This window comes from Echinops telfairi, unplaced genomic scaffold (genome assembly GCF_000313985.2).
Source record: "Echinops telfairi isolate 266 unplaced genomic scaffold, ASM31398v2 ScPeMD7_25;HRSCAF=90, whole genome shotgun sequence".
Lineage (NCBI taxonomy): Eukaryota > Metazoa > Chordata > Mammalia > Afrosoricida > Tenrecidae > Echinops > Echinops telfairi.
Genome location: NW_022103922.1, coordinates 33,047,352 through 33,063,858, shown reverse-complemented (window position 1 = coordinate 33,063,858; position 16,507 = coordinate 33,047,352). Strand labels below are relative to the sequence as shown.

General features: G+C 49.1%; 1 protein-coding gene across 7 annotated transcripts in view; it reads right to left on the bottom strand.

The window, feature by feature from the left end:
* Positions 1-16,507, bottom strand: part of UNC13B (unc-13 homolog B) — a 217,106-nt gene that overhangs the window by 25,921 nt on the left and 174,678 nt on the right. For 3 of the 7 annotated variants that reach the window (XM_004712397.3, XM_045289170.1, XM_045289171.1), the window contains exons 11-17: positions 10,382-10,428; positions 6,928-7,006; positions 4,745-4,819; positions 3,828-4,047; positions 2,973-3,200; positions 1,808-1,949; positions 188-357 (exon numbers count right to left, since the gene is read on the bottom strand). In XM_004712397.3, the coding sequence (XP_004712454.1) occupies positions 188-357; positions 1,808-1,949; positions 2,973-3,200; positions 3,828-4,047; positions 4,745-4,819; positions 6,928-7,006; positions 10,382-10,428 (961 nt within the window). Of the gene's footprint in view, positions 1-187; positions 358-1,807; positions 1,950-2,972; positions 3,201-3,827; positions 4,048-4,744; positions 4,820-5,546; positions 5,553-6,927; positions 7,007-10,381; positions 10,429-12,774; positions 12,798-16,507 lie in introns of all 7 variants that reach the window. The other 4 variants (XM_030885336.2, XM_045289168.1, XM_045289167.1 and 1 more) reach the window with 3 other exon arrangements.

The following is a 16,507-nucleotide window of genomic DNA, read 5'->3' as shown; positions in this document are numbered from 1 at the left end:
GGGGGGGGTGTTAAAAGTATTAGGGATGGATATCTGAAGACTAAAGGGCTCTGAACGTCCATCCAAAGTGAGTTCCAGCCTCCCACAGTCCTCTGTCCCGCCTCCCTCGCCTGAGTAAGTTCTTTGCAGTGAGACGGACTCTGCAGAGACATGCTTCGAGCAACGTTCGCTAGGCTTCTTTCCTCACCCAAATTGTACCAGACGTCCATTTCACCACTTAGCGTCCGAACCTCAATGATGGTTTGGCCCAGGAAATCATCTGACTCTCGCTTTAGCCGCTGCTTCACTCTCGACTTAATGTCATCATCCTCATCCCACACACGCACCTTAATGCGGTCAGAGGAGTTGTGGCACTCACTGTGAGAGAATCAGACGGGCTCTGTGAGTGAGGAACCCTGCAGCCCCACACCCATGGCGCCCAGTCTCTCCCCAAAGCTCCCACAACTGCACTTGAGGCCCTGAGAGAGGAAGAAAGGGAGTCGGAGAACAGGGATACTACAGTTCCAAATGAGTCGGGTTGCCCAAGAAAATGGTTCCTATACCCTAAGACATCTAGCCTCTACTGCCCTGAGACAAAGGGGCCGGGGAGAGAAGACGCAGCGCCAGTTCTGACACCCTGTACAGCCAGCTGTGTCGGTAACAGTAACAGGAGACAGACAGATGCGACAGAGCCCTAGGAAACAACCACCAGCTCCCTCCTCTGAAGCCGAAATGAGGAAGAGCTAAGTTCTAGACGCTCATGGCGTGTCCATCTTGCCGTCTGCCAGTCTCAGATAGAATCTCCGCCCTGTCTGGGGACCATCCAGCCGTCGTCTCTTCTGTGGCATTTTCTCCCAGGAAGGGCGTCCTCTCGGGGCTCCCTTTCCCCCAACAGCTGTCTTCTGGATCCTATAGCCTCATGTACACTGTGCGTGGCGGGATGCGGTGCTCTGTGGCCCGCGTTCTCTGCATCTCGCTCCGTAGTCCATTAAAATAGTATGATTACTGCTCAACTTAAGTATAATGAACTTCTTGAAGTCGGGAATCATCTTATTCATTTCCCGGTGCACAGAACCATGTACCATGTCTTATACAGGGTAGAAAGTTTGTCCATTGTTTGTTAAATAAATATACGTGCACAAAAATGACCACAAAGTCAATTCACTTAAGTTAACCATAAGGAGGACTAAAGCAGGAACCATTCAGATTCTCAAAGAAACTTCTCTTGGTACCTGCTGCACAGGGATTGTAGAGAGTAATCTCACTAATGCCCCACGCCCTTTCTATGAGTTCTCCAAGCCGCCAACAGAAGCAGGTCTCTACACAGCCAGACAAAGTAGCTCTGCATTCTCTATGTACCAGTCTAAGTCTTAGGTTAGAGCTTGTGAGTTTTTGAGGATCACCCCCTTATACTGAAATATGAGTGAGTCTGTAAGAAAATGAGACCATGGAAAAGGAATAGGGTAGGAGCTGAGGCAGAAAGACAAGCAGGACTCTTAAGAAAAAAGAAACTCCTCCAGACCCAGATGTCCATTTATCTGGTCTTGGGGCAAGGACACGCCTTTCCTTCTCCCTAGAAGAGCTCACCCTCCTAGAACAGTATGGCAGAGCTGGGAGTACGCAGCAGGGCGGGCAGGCTGGTTCTGTCACTGTCTGGGATGCCCCTTGGGCACAGTCACCCTGACATAACCGTCCATGAAGAGGAGGATGGCTGCTGCCTGAGGGCAGCATGTGAGAAATGGGGTCCCCCACTGCCTTGGCCCAATAGGACTGCTTACTGCTCCCCAAATCCACACAGACACGACAATGGCTGCCCTCTGTGACTTACAAATGGAATTTCTCCTCCCAAATAGGATTCAGGTTTCCAAAAATGGTCTTGGTACGCTTCTTCGTTTTGCCCACTTGCACGGTCACATAAGGGTCACTGGATCCTGTCTTGTCTTTGGCTTGTAGGCCCTGGGCACACACCACTGCAACCCAAGCAGAGAGAGAGGGATGCTTCAGAGAACACGCTGGAGTCAGAAAGCCCTCCGTAGCACGACTCATACAGAATATTCTGCCTGCGCCTTGCATGGGACTCTTAATCTCACTCCTGCACACATATCCTTAGTCCTATACCCCGCCCCCCTCAGAGTCTAGCCAACGATCTCCCCACTTTTCATTGGCCATTCCCCCTGTAATACATGCATATTTAAGCCCAACCCATCTGCAGGTAAACCTGGCTAGTAACTCTTCCTGTTCTCCTCCTTCTTCCCAATCAATATATTGTTACCAAATCCTTGTATGATTACCCCTATTGTTTGTAGGTGCCAGCCTTGCCTCTCCCAACACCTTCTCACACCAGATCTGGGTCGGGAGGAGGGATAAATAATGAGGCCCACCCTCGGGGGTCTATCATCTTCCTCCCCACCTCTTACCCACTTCACGTTCAGACTCTTCTTCCCCAGGCTCCTTCTCTTAGCCCAGTGGTTCTCACACTTTCTCATGCGGCGACCCTTTCATCCAGTTCCTCCTGGGTGGTGACCCCCCAACTATACAATTATTTTCATTATTACTTCATCACTGTCATTTTGCTACTGTTATGAATCGTCATGTAAATTTCTGATATGCAGGATGTATTTTCATTGTTACAAATTGAACATACTTAAAGCATAGTGATGAATCACAAAAACATTACATAATTATATATTGTGAAGTATTTATTTCTAATGACAAATAAATGAAATTTTGTCTTGAAGCATGGTGTAGCATGGGTAATAGTCTTCATGCCGGGTACTCATATGTGGGCATATCTGCATGTGGGCGGACCCGCCTGGAGATGGATAGAGGAGCAGTGTTTCGGTTCCTACAACCATTGGAAATATGTTTCCTGATGGTCTTAGGTTACCCCTGTGAAAAGGTCGTTCGACCCCCAAAGGGGTTGTGACCCACAGGTTGAGAACTGCGGTCTTAGCCTCAGGCCTTCCCTCCCTCCCATACTTTGACCTGCTCACCAGTGATGGTGATCTTGGCTGACCACTTAGAGGTTCCATCCAGTACACTCTGCTTCACTGTTTTCATCTGCTGCACATGGGCCACTTTGCTGACACTGAAGACATCCCGGATAACTTCGAAGATCTCCGGTTTGTTCCGCTCTCTGATCTTCATTCGGTCTTTCATGGCCATGATAATGTTCTGGGTCCGGTCCTCAGCTCCATGTTTACAGCTCTTTTCTGCAGCTCCTGAAGGATGGCCAGAGATAGAAATTAGGGCTGAGCAACAGGTCGCCTACCAACTAGTCAACATCTATTGTTGCCTTTTCTCTCCTCTGCAGGATGGCAACATATTTAGCCAGGGCCTTGGGAATCTAGCCCAGTTTTCTCCTGGACTTCTGCCTAATCCACATGAAACATCTGATCCTACCACCGCTGTACAGAGCAATGAACACGGAACAAATACTACCTTCTCTGAGTACTATGGTCCAGACTTTAGGAAGTCTCTCTGTGGGCCATGGAATTCCCAGAACCCTCTCCTCAGTGTTTCTGTCCCTGACTCAACTTGTTCTAGTCAGCTGGTCAATGTGGACACTGTGCTCAGCCCCAGGGGTCATCTGAATCCTCAAGGCGATTTTAGCCCCAGGAGAAGATCTCTACAAGCTCAAAGACATTTCCCTAAAAATGTTTGAGAGTACTGTAAGACCTATTGCTGGGCAATGGGCAAGGCGATGTCCCTTGACTCGGGATCCGACCTCCTCTGTAAAGGAGAGGGCTTCAGAACCACAGTGGAAGAAGGGTGGGCAGTTCAACACCCAGAGGTCTTAGAAAGACCCTTCTTCCCCCGCCCACCACCCTCACCCCAGGGGCACTCACGCTGCAGACAGTCGGCATTGAGCAGGTCCTGGCACTTCTCATGGCACTTGACTCCGCATTCGCTGCACCGCATGCCCTGGCGGGCAATGCCCCAGAGCAAGCCCTCGCACTCGTAGCAGTAGGTTGGGGTCGTGGCTGTCCAGACCTCAAAGTTGTGGGGGGTGGTGCACGAGATAGGGTAGATTAAGGCCTGCAGGGTCTTCTTATACACATGGGATTTCTGAAAGACACACGCCCCATCACCCACCAGTGACTTCAGAATCCTGTTGGGAGATACCAGAACTGACAACCTGAGAGGAGTCAGGACCTCTGGCAGTTAAGAGTTTGTAATCTGGCCCAGCCCAGCCCAGCCCAGCCAAAAGTAGTTTCCAATGTACTGCACTCTTGGTCCTCCAATGGGGGTTTAGCCCAGAATTCAGGCTTTCTAGAGGACCAGAGGCACTAGACCAGGGGTCCTCAAACTATGGCCCACGAGCCACATGTGGCCCGCTGAGGACATTTATCCAGCCCGCCGGGTGTTTTTGCCCCGTTTTTTTAACTTCAAAAAAAAAAAAATATGTGCAGTGTGCATAAGAATTTGTTTATAGTTTTTTAAAAACTATAGTCTGGCCCTCCAACGGGTCTGAGGGACAGTGAACTGGCCCCCTGTTTAAGACGTTTGAGGACCTCTGCACTCGACCTACCACAAAACCTTTAGCTTCAGAAAGGTCCATTGAACTGTCTCCTCCCGAAGGCCAGCATGAGACTGAAAACTTACTGTGTCTACTCAGATGTGGAAAACGGAGACAGGATGCCATCTATGTGTTGTGTTGATGATATGTGCTGCCCAGCACCTTGGAACTCCCAGTGAGTAGGGCTACAGAGACATCCAGCAGGCCTCAGACGAGTGGTTTCATGAAAGCTCGGGGATCACTTACCAGCTCTTCATCTTTGAGAGAGGTCCGTGTAGCCATTGCAGAAGTAACACCTGCCTTCCGAGACTGGACCAAGGACTGCAAGAGAAACCCTGCTGTCAGCCCTGTCCACGAGCAGGGGCCGTCTCAGGGACCAAGGCCTTTTACTGGCACTTACTACACTCAATGTATTTCTACTGCACCTGGAAACTGCGCCCTGGTTAACAAATGCGTGCCTGTGTGAGATGTAAAACTCAGGTCCCTGAGAGAACTGTTAGAACACCACTTCTCTCAGGGTCTCTTATCTTCTCTTTTGCTCATCATTCTTAGGTATCCTATCCCTGAGAAAGACCTTGTTTTTAAGAAGGCAGAGAGAAAGGAAGAGTATAGAGATACACGGGTCACTAAGAATAGGATAGATGCACAATCCCGTCAGTCCCTTTCAGGAACCATCCAGAGAATCACGGTTTGGTGTTATCATCCCAACCACGTCAACACCACCACCCCCCACCCCCCGATCCCCAATCCCACATGATCCCCTGGTGGGTCTAAGGCTAGCAGCCAAATGACTAGGGCACTTAGTGAATGAGGGGGCAATGTAGCCTTGGTCAAACCAAAGGTTAAGCAGAGGCTCTTGTGGAGAGGGACCCATGTATTTGCCAAGGGTGGGCTTTGGGGAAGCCCCTGGAGAGGGCCATGAATGGCAGCAGCAGCAGGCATTAGGCAGAGAGAAGTCATAATACTCAGTCTCAAGGGAGGAGAATGGCTGGGAGGGGCGCAGTTGGCTTGGGATGGGGCTTTTTCCAGAGGGTGGGGAGACACTCACCATCGCCTTGCCAGAGGAGAGCAGGGAAAGGAACAACAGAGGTTAAAGCTGCCCCAGGACATGAAACAGCCACAGGCTACTTAAGAGGTTCAGCTCTAGACCCCCCTGTGCATCGGTCCACTAACAACTGTCTCCAACGTAGACAACTGGCCAGGGCGCAGGGCCGGGAACGCCTACTCGAAGGAGAGTTAAGCCAAAAAGTGAAGCTAAGTAAGGGCACAAGACAGAGGGAAACGAGAAGTGAACGTACACTGCTATTCAATCACTTAGGCTGCTGGAAAAGAAGGGAGGAGAGTTGTGAAAAGGAACTTAAAAAGAGGCAGGGGAAAAAGAAGGAAGACAGAAAAGGGATGGGAGAGGAGAGAAGGAAGGAAAGCAGGTGCCAAGAAGACGTGATTTCAAGGCTGATCTCCAGGGAGCTGGTAGAAGATGCGCATGGAAGAAGAAAGGAGGGGAAAGAATAAAGAAGAAGATACACAAATGGTAGAAAACAAAGGAGGGCAAGAAATGACACCGCTCAAATGGCAGAAGATACAGCCAATGGAGGGAAGAGGAACTAAGTGGGGAGGGGTGCAGGGAAAACAGAAGACGGGGGAAAGGGCTGACTAGAAAAAGCAGAATAGACAGGATAGTAGGGGGGGGGGGAGAGGCAGAAAATAGGAATAAAAATGATCACCAGAAAATGGATCAGGTTTCTGGCTTCTAGCTTTAGAGCTCTCGGACTCTGGTTGCGCTTATGGGTGCCTGGACCCCCACTCACCCCCCTCCAGGCTACAGAAAAATCCCTTAAGTTAATCCTGCCCTCAGGACCCAATAGGAGTATGATCCAGAATGGGAACTTCTGGTCATCCTGGAGGTCCAGAGGCCAGCTTTACTTCCTAACTGTGTCAACGGCACACCACATAGTCTCGCCATTACCTCTCAATGCTAGACTCTGTGCTGAGGACTAGGAGTATAGAGACATTATAGAAAGTGTACGTTTGGGGGAGGAGACTTGCACTTGGCTCCAAGAAGGGGTCCTGTTCATCCCACCCCAAGCTCAATGATCCAGCTCAGGGGCTGGTGGCAGTCTGGAGGAAATCAAAGGCAGCTATAGGAATACCTAGAGGAGCTAGATACCTACAGGAGCCCTGCTTTGAGGGTCCAAACCACAACTATTCCAATTAGGAGCCTGGGCCGCTGAAGAGCCTGGGGATCTGACTAGGAAGTGAGGTATACAACAATGTCTTACTCCGACCCCCCCTGACCCCAGTAAGGCTTTAAAAGATTGCCCATCAGACCACGCTAGCCATGAAATGACTCCTTGCAGTTCCAACAGCTTGTCACAGCCCCCTGGGGATACCACAAGACGACTTCCTAGGCCTGCACAATGCTCGCTTACCAGATCGCTGACAAGCGGCAGCGGCTTCTTTCTGCGTAGATCCGGCATGCTATCGATGCCATAGAGACCCCCGGCTGGCCTGCAGAGAGAAGAAAACGTGTCAGGGCCCCCAGGCCTGTCTTCTGTGACTGCCAGGCTCACTGTTCCATGCGCCTTGGTCTCTCCATCCCACGAGGAAGAGAACTGACCTCTACATCTGCCTTTGAGAGGGACAAGGAAGAGGGAAAACGAAGGGGGAAAGTCACGAGGTGATGTTGAAGCTGCTCTTATACTCCTTGGATGACTCTAGCCAAGACTGAGAATATGCCAAACTCACAGAGACAGGCCACGGCCCCTGTGTGTTCGAAGGCCCCGGTGCTCCATAAAGGAGCTTGGGTGGCACAAATGCGTGCCATTGGCCCTTCACCAGAAGGTTGGCAGTGGGAACCCACCCTGTAGCTTCACAGAAGAAAGGCCTGGCAAACAGCTTTTGTAAAGAATTTAGCCAAGAGAACCCCATGCAGCCGTTTTACTCTGTGAACCTGATAGCAGTGCGCTTCAGGTGCCCCGTAAGGCAAGGTAGGGCTTGGTTGTTAGAGGGCTCCTCCTCATACCAAGCCACAAACAGTGCTGTCCAAAGATAAGTCTGGCCGGCTGTGCTAGAGCAGAGACCTCAGGAGCTCTCTCCAGGAGACGACTGCCCAGGTGGGGGAGACTGCCAAACCAGGACTCAAGGAGGGCGACCTTCTTGGTCCACAGGAAAAGGGTTACCTACTCTGTGGAGCCAAGCCACCTGAAGAAAGACACTCTCACACCCAAGTGGAGGTAGGGCCGATGGCAGAGGAGGCTTGCAAAAGAAGACCATTCAGGAAGCCACAGTGGAACTTTGGGAACCTGGTCCAACCCAAGGACACATCAACAGGGACCAGAAAAACATTACATCTGGATCTCTAAAACTTCTCGAGCTTTTCTATACTTACTAATATTTGTTGATTTTTACGATAACAATGAAAACAGGGGTTTTCCCCAAGAGAACCCCAGTCTCACAGTGAGATAATCTGGAGTCTAGCTCCAATTCTACAAACTCACTGCACTCCTTCTGCTAAAATGCCCTCCTCTTGTTCTATAAAACAAGAGGATGAACGACACCACTGGTCTTTTAGGTGCTGACATCCCAGGACTTAACTGATTCAACGTGGTTCAGTCACGACTGATGAAGTGACTCCAGAACAGACGTGCTTTTAACATGTAAGTGACCTGGAACGGGGAGAACGACGGGGCCTGCCAGAAACGGAATCTCCACTTTAGGACGCAAGGGCAGCGTGTGCGCCAAATCTCCTGACCAGCTGGGTGGGAACCAAGTGTGCTCAGTTCTGAGGGGGGATCTGCACCACTGTGAGCCATGACCGAACCGGTTCAAAGCCCCATAACACTCAGAGGCTCAGACTGTTAGGAGGGTTTGAAGGTGTACATGAAACATGAACATGTACATGAAAGAAACTCATGTATACTTGGTTGTAATGAGAACACCGAGGAAGGTGGTGGTGGGGGTTGTGTTGTGCACCACAGTTGGTCTAAAAAGAGAAATGTCCCAGGAGATTAAGTAGGCACTGCCAATCATATAGGCAAAGAGTTAGTCCATAAATTGGTCAAGGTCAGGGGTTGGCAACCTATTGACTAGTTCCTGAAGCACAGGCAGCAGGCTTTGTTATCAGCAGGACTCCCAGGCTTAGGGAAGCTCTGTAATCACGCGCGCTCCCAAGGACTAAACAGGAAACAGGAAGGAAGGAAGGAAGACACCAGGGAAACATGTAGATAATTTCTGCTTGGCTCCATTTTAAAACCACTTGGGTATGTTCCATCCGCATAAATTATATATATATATATGAATTATTGAAGAAAAATGCAAATGTCCACTTAAGAAGCAACTAATGTCAAAAGTTTGTAGCCAATTTAAGAAACTACAATGTGTAAGACTTAAGCCAAGACGGGGAGAGAGATGAAGCTTTCTACTCACATAAATATCTACAGTCTCGGAAATCAACAGAGGCAGTTCCACTCGATCCTACACGTTCACTATGAGTCAGAATGAACTCGACGTCAGTGAGTTTGTTGCGTTTGGGGAAGCCAAGAAGCTTTCCTGCAGTGCAACTGAGCTTGTGATTAAAAAGAGGGGGGCCGGGGGAGAGGGGTATGTGGCCCATATACATGATTAACTCTTAAATGACCAAAAGGGCAAATCATCAGTGAAAGGCAAAGGCGCATGCACAGCGTAGTCGTTGATTTCATGACCTGATCTTTCTTCCTCCCCGAGTACAAGTGAAAGGAGCCGATGAGAAGGCCTCTGTAGGGCAGGAGGAGAAGGGACATTCTGAGAACTAATGGACAGTGTGTTGGGGGCTGTGAGGACAGTTTTTCCCTTTGAAGAGTTACATACAGGCCACCTGGGCAGCAGTTGAGCAGCTTAAAATGACTCTCTGCCATCATCACATGGGTCTGAAACTCCCAGACAAGAAGCAGAGACAGGACACGCAGAGCTCAGAAGGGATGCTGCTTCAAGACTGAAGGAGAGTAAGTGGGTGCATCACACCGGCTAAAGGAGGCCTGTGCCCAGAGGAGTCATCTAATTAGCCAGGGCAATGGAATGGAAAGGGGCTGTCTCCAGATGCAGACATATTCTAGTTTTATCATTCTTCTGCCTGATGGGAATATCACCATGTGGTAGTTAAATAATCTGCTGTCGATTTGAGCCTTAAGAGTAAAGGGGTGGAGTTTAACCTGTCAATCAGGTCACAGCTTGATGACCTCATTTGGAGGCGCTAAGGAGATAAATAGCTTGCTGGAGGCAAGACACGCTCACTCCCTGTAAGACAATACTGACCACAAGTCTGATGGAGCTATGCCGATGGAGCCAGAGCCCTGGAGCTGGAGGAGCCACATGGAGACCCCTGCCAGCACTGAGATGCTTCTACTGCTACTGGATCCACAAGACTTTGCACCCATTGGTCTGTGATCTCCCTGCATTTGGCATCATTGCATGTGTTGGGTGAGTCTGAAGAGGAATTACAGATTGGTATGGGACATATGAGCTAATACCGGACTTATGGACTTGATCTGGACTGGGCTGGGATGTTTTCTCAATATTCAATTTCTCTTGTATATAAAGCTCTTTCTTATACACATATGCGTGTTTATGGATTTGTTTCTCTGGTCTACCCAAACATACTCTACCAGGATGCAATGGATCCAAAGTTCCAAAGACAACGGTGGAGAAGCCTCAAAGCCCCTCTCCTGCCCAAAGGAATCAATTTGCAGGCGTCTCTCCTTTGTTTCTGAGAACCAACCAACCTACAGTGGAACCTGTTATTTCCCCAAGGTCTCGCTCAGAGAGCTGTCTCTTCTGTGTCCCAGTGGAAAAGTGTAAAACAGCAAGGGAGACTATCAAATGCAAGAAGCTGTGCAGAGAATCACTTACCCTTCAGGGATCCACTGCGGGAGAGAGGGGTCCCCATCATCTGGAATCTTTAAAGAGAGAAAGGAGAAAAAAATTAGGTCTTGGGAGAGAAACAGGTTGGGCAGTGAGCAGGAGAGTCAAAGTAGTACAGGTAGCACACACCAGGTGGTGACAGAGCCAGCCTGATGCCTGTCTAAGCCAATGTCCTGGTGAGTCAAGGCAACAAGCAGGCTGCTGAAAAGAGCAGTACTTCATCTCCTTCTCCCAGTGAACAGGCAGATCTAAGACTCAGCTCAATGAGATCCATGGTTGGGGTCCTCTGGGAATGTGGTAGCTACCAGGATTCATATTCCCTCACACAACTCACTGGTACACATAACTAGGTAAGCCAGGCATGCCAACGATAAGGATCCACTTATACCAGCAGGTCTTACCAAAGCAAAAGAACAACATTAAACAGAGTCAGGTCTTCTAGCCACATTCCTAAGACCCACTGGCTACCCCAGAGTCAGGCTGGGTCTTTCTGGAGGCCCATCTCTTCTTGTGATTTGACTTAGGGTAGGTTCCTTAAACTCCTGACTTACTGACACCGAGTACACAGGTACCTAAGATCCGAGGCATCGGAGAAACACTCCATGCCTGGGGGAGATTAGATACTTGGATTATCATTCTGGTGAATTCACTAGGAAGTTGAAAACTGAGGCAATGAGTAATTTAAGGAAGGAATTGGGCGGGGGGTGTCATCATACCATTTCCATATTAAAGGTTTCCACATTTAAAAACAAAAAAATAGCAAAAACTCCAAAGCATGTCCTTCCGCGGTGTGCAGAAGAGAGCTGCGGAGCTCCCCGTGCTCCCCCGGGAACCCATGGCACATCCTATTTAGGAACAACAGCTCCCACTGCCGCCATGTTTGCGGCTTCTTGCCACTCTTGGTGCACCTCCACGCCACCAACTTTCCTGGGTCCCAAAACCTGGGCTCTAGCTAATCATCCTGGAGCAGATGGGGAAGGTGACAAGTAAGCTGCTTAGCCTAGGGCAGGGGTGGTGGTGGTGGGGATATTTGCAGGGGAGCAGAAGCTAGGAGAGATTACGGATAGAGTGAGACATCACAGAGTAGAACAGGGACAGACAGGACAGGGCTGACAGGTGATGGAAAGGTGAACGAGAATTACCTGGCTCAGCAGAAAGCTCAAGATGAACTTTGGCTTTAAGATCCTTCTCACATGACTAACTGCCCAGAGCCCTTCACGGCACATACTACCTTCTCTACCTACTGCCCTGGCTCAGTGGGAGGGCCGATACTGTGAAGGGACAGCTAGGCCCCCCAGGCAAACAGAAGCAGATGACGTGGCTACAGCAGAAAATAGAACAGTTGGGTAATAACAGAAATGATACACCTCTTGGGGCTGTTTATGAGGGGTGCTCAGCCCAATTCTTAGATCCTACCAACTAGAGCTTACACTCCACAAATGTTTGCCGGAAACCATGGGGCTTATGGTCACAAAAAAGCTTTGGGAGCCAGGACTCACATTACATGTGCTTGGAAGGGACACCAGAGTGAGAATGCACACACAGACCAGAACCTGCCTACAGGGGGTGCTGCTGGAGGCCTGGCAGCGAAGGCGATCTAGATGCACACCAAGTATGTATAGGAAGGAGATTCCTAGACATAACATGGGCCCTGAAGAAAACATAAAGCGAACCTGGGTCCTGCACTTAGGGCTACAGGCCATGTTGGGTGGATTCCACAGCGTCTGCTAGCCCCCCTAATTGCAGGCTGAGCAAGCTTTCACTATCATCCAGACAGGCGCACGCAGGCACAGAGCATCTGTGGACCCTATAGTCTCATGCAGGGGGAAACCACAGGACAGGTCCATAGAGCTTGTGCTCAGAGAGGCCAGGAAGCCTGCTCACAAGCACAAAGCATATTCACAATTCGAGGCCCCGGCAAGAGGCAAATTGCCTGCAGCAACTCCCGCTCTCAAATAGCGTGTGCGTGCAAGCAGGCGCAGCCAGGGTCTACAGCAAGTTGGTCCACAGCACCAGGTAGAACATGGATACACACTGAGCAAAGCAGGGGGAGACGAAGGCAGTCGCTGTGTCTGAGGCCCTCAAACTGAGTAAAAGCACATACATGCTACGCTGAGCGCACCCCTCGGCTGGTACACACGCCGTCACGTGGGGCTCCGGGAGCTCTGCCTGCAGGAGCACACACAAGCGTGGAGCATGCACACAAACTGCTTTGGGGGAAGACCAGGCTGACTGGAAGAGCCAAGCTCAGAAGCACAGATCATGCACACGCACACGCACACGCACACACACACGCATACAACACACACATGCACACAGTGCTCAGAAGGAAGGGGTGGAGAATAGACAACAAAAAGGGTCCAATGGGCCCAAGACACAACCTGAAGGGCTCCTCGCTTTCCTTCTGCAAGGAGAGAAAGAGCAGAAAGAGGGCAAAAGAGGTTATTACATTCAGTCTTATGGCTTGGAACCTAAAGAAAATACCAGCTACACCCCAAGGGGAGTGGGAGGTCCTCTGAACTGGACAGCTCTGAGACTAGCTGAATAGCTCCCAGAACCCTTATCTCCACTATTTGCTGGTTTTGACTTTGTAGTATGGAGCAGGGCAGGGGCAACTCAACCCGAAGGACAGGGTCTCTGTGGGGGGCTTCCAGCCATCCTTGACATCTCTCAAACATGCCTTGCCTCCTGCGCCGGGGCCACCAGGGTGCCATGGCCAGTCCAATCAGCGATGCCCGTGGGCTGGGCCCAGAGTGCTTGGTTTCCTCAGAAGCCACATGAGCCCTCCCTGGATCTGGGAGAAGTCCTCAAAGCCCACCGTTCCGTGGCCGAGGACTTTCCACTTGGCAGAGTGGACTACATTATGAGTGCCCCGCAAGTCGCGGACCGTGTTCCCGAGTCTGGGTAGGTGGCATCGACCTGGGACTGCCTGCACACAAGTTACCATGACCTGGGCAGTAAAACAAACTGCAATCTCAGGTCGGATCAACCGAATCCAGGCCAATACTCCAAAGGATGTAGTCCCTTCCAGAAGGCCCCGATGACACCACAGCAGGAAGACGAAGAATGTCTAGAAATTATTCCTTTCTTTTTTTGCCAAGAGACCACCTTGCCTTCCAGGTGAAGCCACTCCAGCTCCCCTCGGCTTCCTGGAGGCCCACACAGACATCTCATCCCATCATACACAGAAGGAAGAATTCGTTCTTCAAACGAATTCCGAAGTTCCTGATTCCTAACACTCCATTTCTGATGACATGAGGCCTGTCCTGAAGAATGGACCTGAACCAGGAGTCCTCCAGATTAGCTCAGCTCCAGGAAGGCGGGGGAGATGAGAGAGACACTTCTGGAGTGGGGACGCAGTCTTCTCGAGCTACTCCCCACCTCCCCCAGAGCACCCAGCTCCCTTTGAATAAGAAAAGTAGGCACGGGGTACTTTAACTGACCCTGTGACTCAAATTAGAAATGTTTTTCTCCTCCTCCACTGTCTTAAATACATTCTTCCCCCTGAGTCTAAGATTCTGGATGGCGTCCTTCCGTTTCCCACAATGCCTAAAGAATAAATACCAATCTGTGGACAAGGTTCTCTACGATCTGGCCTTAACCTCAAAATGGGCCCCGCTTTTTTTCCTTCCCACAATCTAATTGCCCACAGCAACCTCATTTCCCAAACAGGTTGCATATTCAAAACACCATTATTTATTTTCTCATTCTGTGCTGTCAGCCTGAAACAGCACTTCACCCTTTCTTCCCACAGAATAAAATCCAATTCCTCCCCCAAAACCCAGATCTGGGAAGCTTTCCCAGGTGGCCCCCCTAGCAAGAGTTCATGAAGCCCTCCTAGTTCACCCATGAGTCCCTGGGTGGTATAAAGGGCTAAAGCGCTTAGCTACTAACTGAAAGGTTGGAAGTTCAAGTCTGCCAGAGGCACTATGAAAAGGGGCCTGGTGGTCTATGTGGTAGAAATCAGCCACTGGAAACCCAGGGGCACAGGCTAGCCCCACACACATGGGGTCACCCTGAGCAGGAACGGGCCAGATGGCACCTCCACCGCGGTCATCTTCCTCACTGGTACTTGGCACGTCAGGGTTTGACAAACCCCAGCCTGGGGTGGATGAGAGCTGCAGCTCTCCTCCCTCTCTCTAGCTCTGTCTTTCAACTAGATGTAGATTTTTAAAAATGTGTGTTTATGTTTATTCAATTAAAAAGGGGGGGGGGATTTGCCTTCAATTCTCCTAATTTTGTAATTTATTTTTAAACTATTTTTATTATTTTTTAAAAATCATTTTACTGGGGGCTCGTACAACTCTTATTACAATCCATCCACCCATCCATCTGTTGTGTCAAGCACATGTGTACATTTGCTGCCATCATCATTTTCAAAACATTTTCTTTCTACTTGAGCCCATGGTATCAGCTTCTTATTCCACCCACACTCCCTCCCTCACAAACCCTTGATAAATTATATATATACATTTTTTCACAAGTCCTTGATAATTTATACGTATATATATATATATATTTTCCCCCCCCCCCCAATGTCTTACATTGACTGATGTTTCACCCACTGTTGTGTTGTCCGTACCCTGGGAGGGGGTTATACATAGATCATGGTGATCGGTTCCCATAGATGTCGGTTTTTAATCTCATCGGGGTCCTGGGTGCCCCCATGGCTTTTATACCAGTCACCTGTCTTGTACTCCTCAACGCAGTGATCCTCCTAGTCTCCAGATCCCGACTTTCCTCTAGCATGTACCTCCAGCATAGCATCTGCTTACGCAACGTTCAAATCCAACACATCCAAATGCTATACCGAGTCTTGTAAACTCCTTCCTGTTTCCCATACCTGAGACCCCAGTCAGACATTAGATTCCTTCCTCTCCACCCCATCCCATCCAGCCAATCAATATGTCCTATATAATATGCCATGGGAATATTTGGTATCCATTCCTGCCTCTCCATTTCAAACTGCCACTGGCCTAATTCAAGCCTTTATCATCTGAACTATATCAAAAGATTCTAAACTGAAACAGAGAGAGACACTCCAATCAGATCTCTGCCATCACACTTGCTCACTCACAATTTATCCTGTACATTTTTTTTTCTATTTCAAAATTCTGATCCCATTTTTTTCTTTTCTTAATCCCATCAATGGTTCCCAACACGGCTGGAATAAAATTAAAATTCTTTCTTATAGCATACAAAGTGCTTCCACATCAAAATGACACAGCATTTGTATTCTATCTTGAGCTTCCCTTCCTTCGACTCTTTTCATGGGTCTATAATTCAGTCTTACTGAACCCTGTCTTTCACGCCTGAGGTGGCATACCTTCCTCCTACACCTTTTCTTTTGTCTACTGGGTAGGCTCAGAGCTATTGCTAATGCAAGTATTAATGTCTCTGTGAAGATTTCTTTATGTGCCTTCACCCCCAAAGTCAGAATCAGGTGCCCACCTTCCATGTACCCATGGACTTAAGCTTCTAAGTGTGCACTTCCTATGACAGCATTTATTGTGTTCCACTGCGATAAACCCACGGCTGTCAAGTCGACTGACTCACAGCAACCCTACAGGACAAAGTAGGACTGCCTCATAGGGTTTCCAAGGCTGTGAATCTTTACAAAAGCAGATTGCCACATCTTCTTCCTGGTAGCTTTGAACTGCTGACCTCTGCATCATGAGGGTCCCTTTCCATTGTAATAAGTCTATATAAATGTCTTGCTTCATCACGGTGAACTCCCTGAATGACAGAGTTATATGTAAGAGAGTGCTTCAAAATGTTTATGGAGGGAAAAACAAAACAAACAAAACAAAAACATTTATGGAGAAATGCACTGAAAGACAATGGAGTAGCTTAAGGGCTTAGCAACCTGATTTGGCATTTGCTAGGTGCCCAATGCATATTTAGTAAAATATTTTTGTATATAGTAAAGGACATCCTCAACTCTTGGGATGTAGAAAACAGCTGCTCCCCCCGCCCCTTTTATTTTTCCACAACTGCTTTTTAAGTTGTTCTCTGTCCATCATTAGAAAAGAGATAGTTCTTTTAGCCAGGACCCTATACCAGTTCCTAGACCCTTAGGGACTGCTGCCCTCGTGACTCAGTTTGCCTTACCCT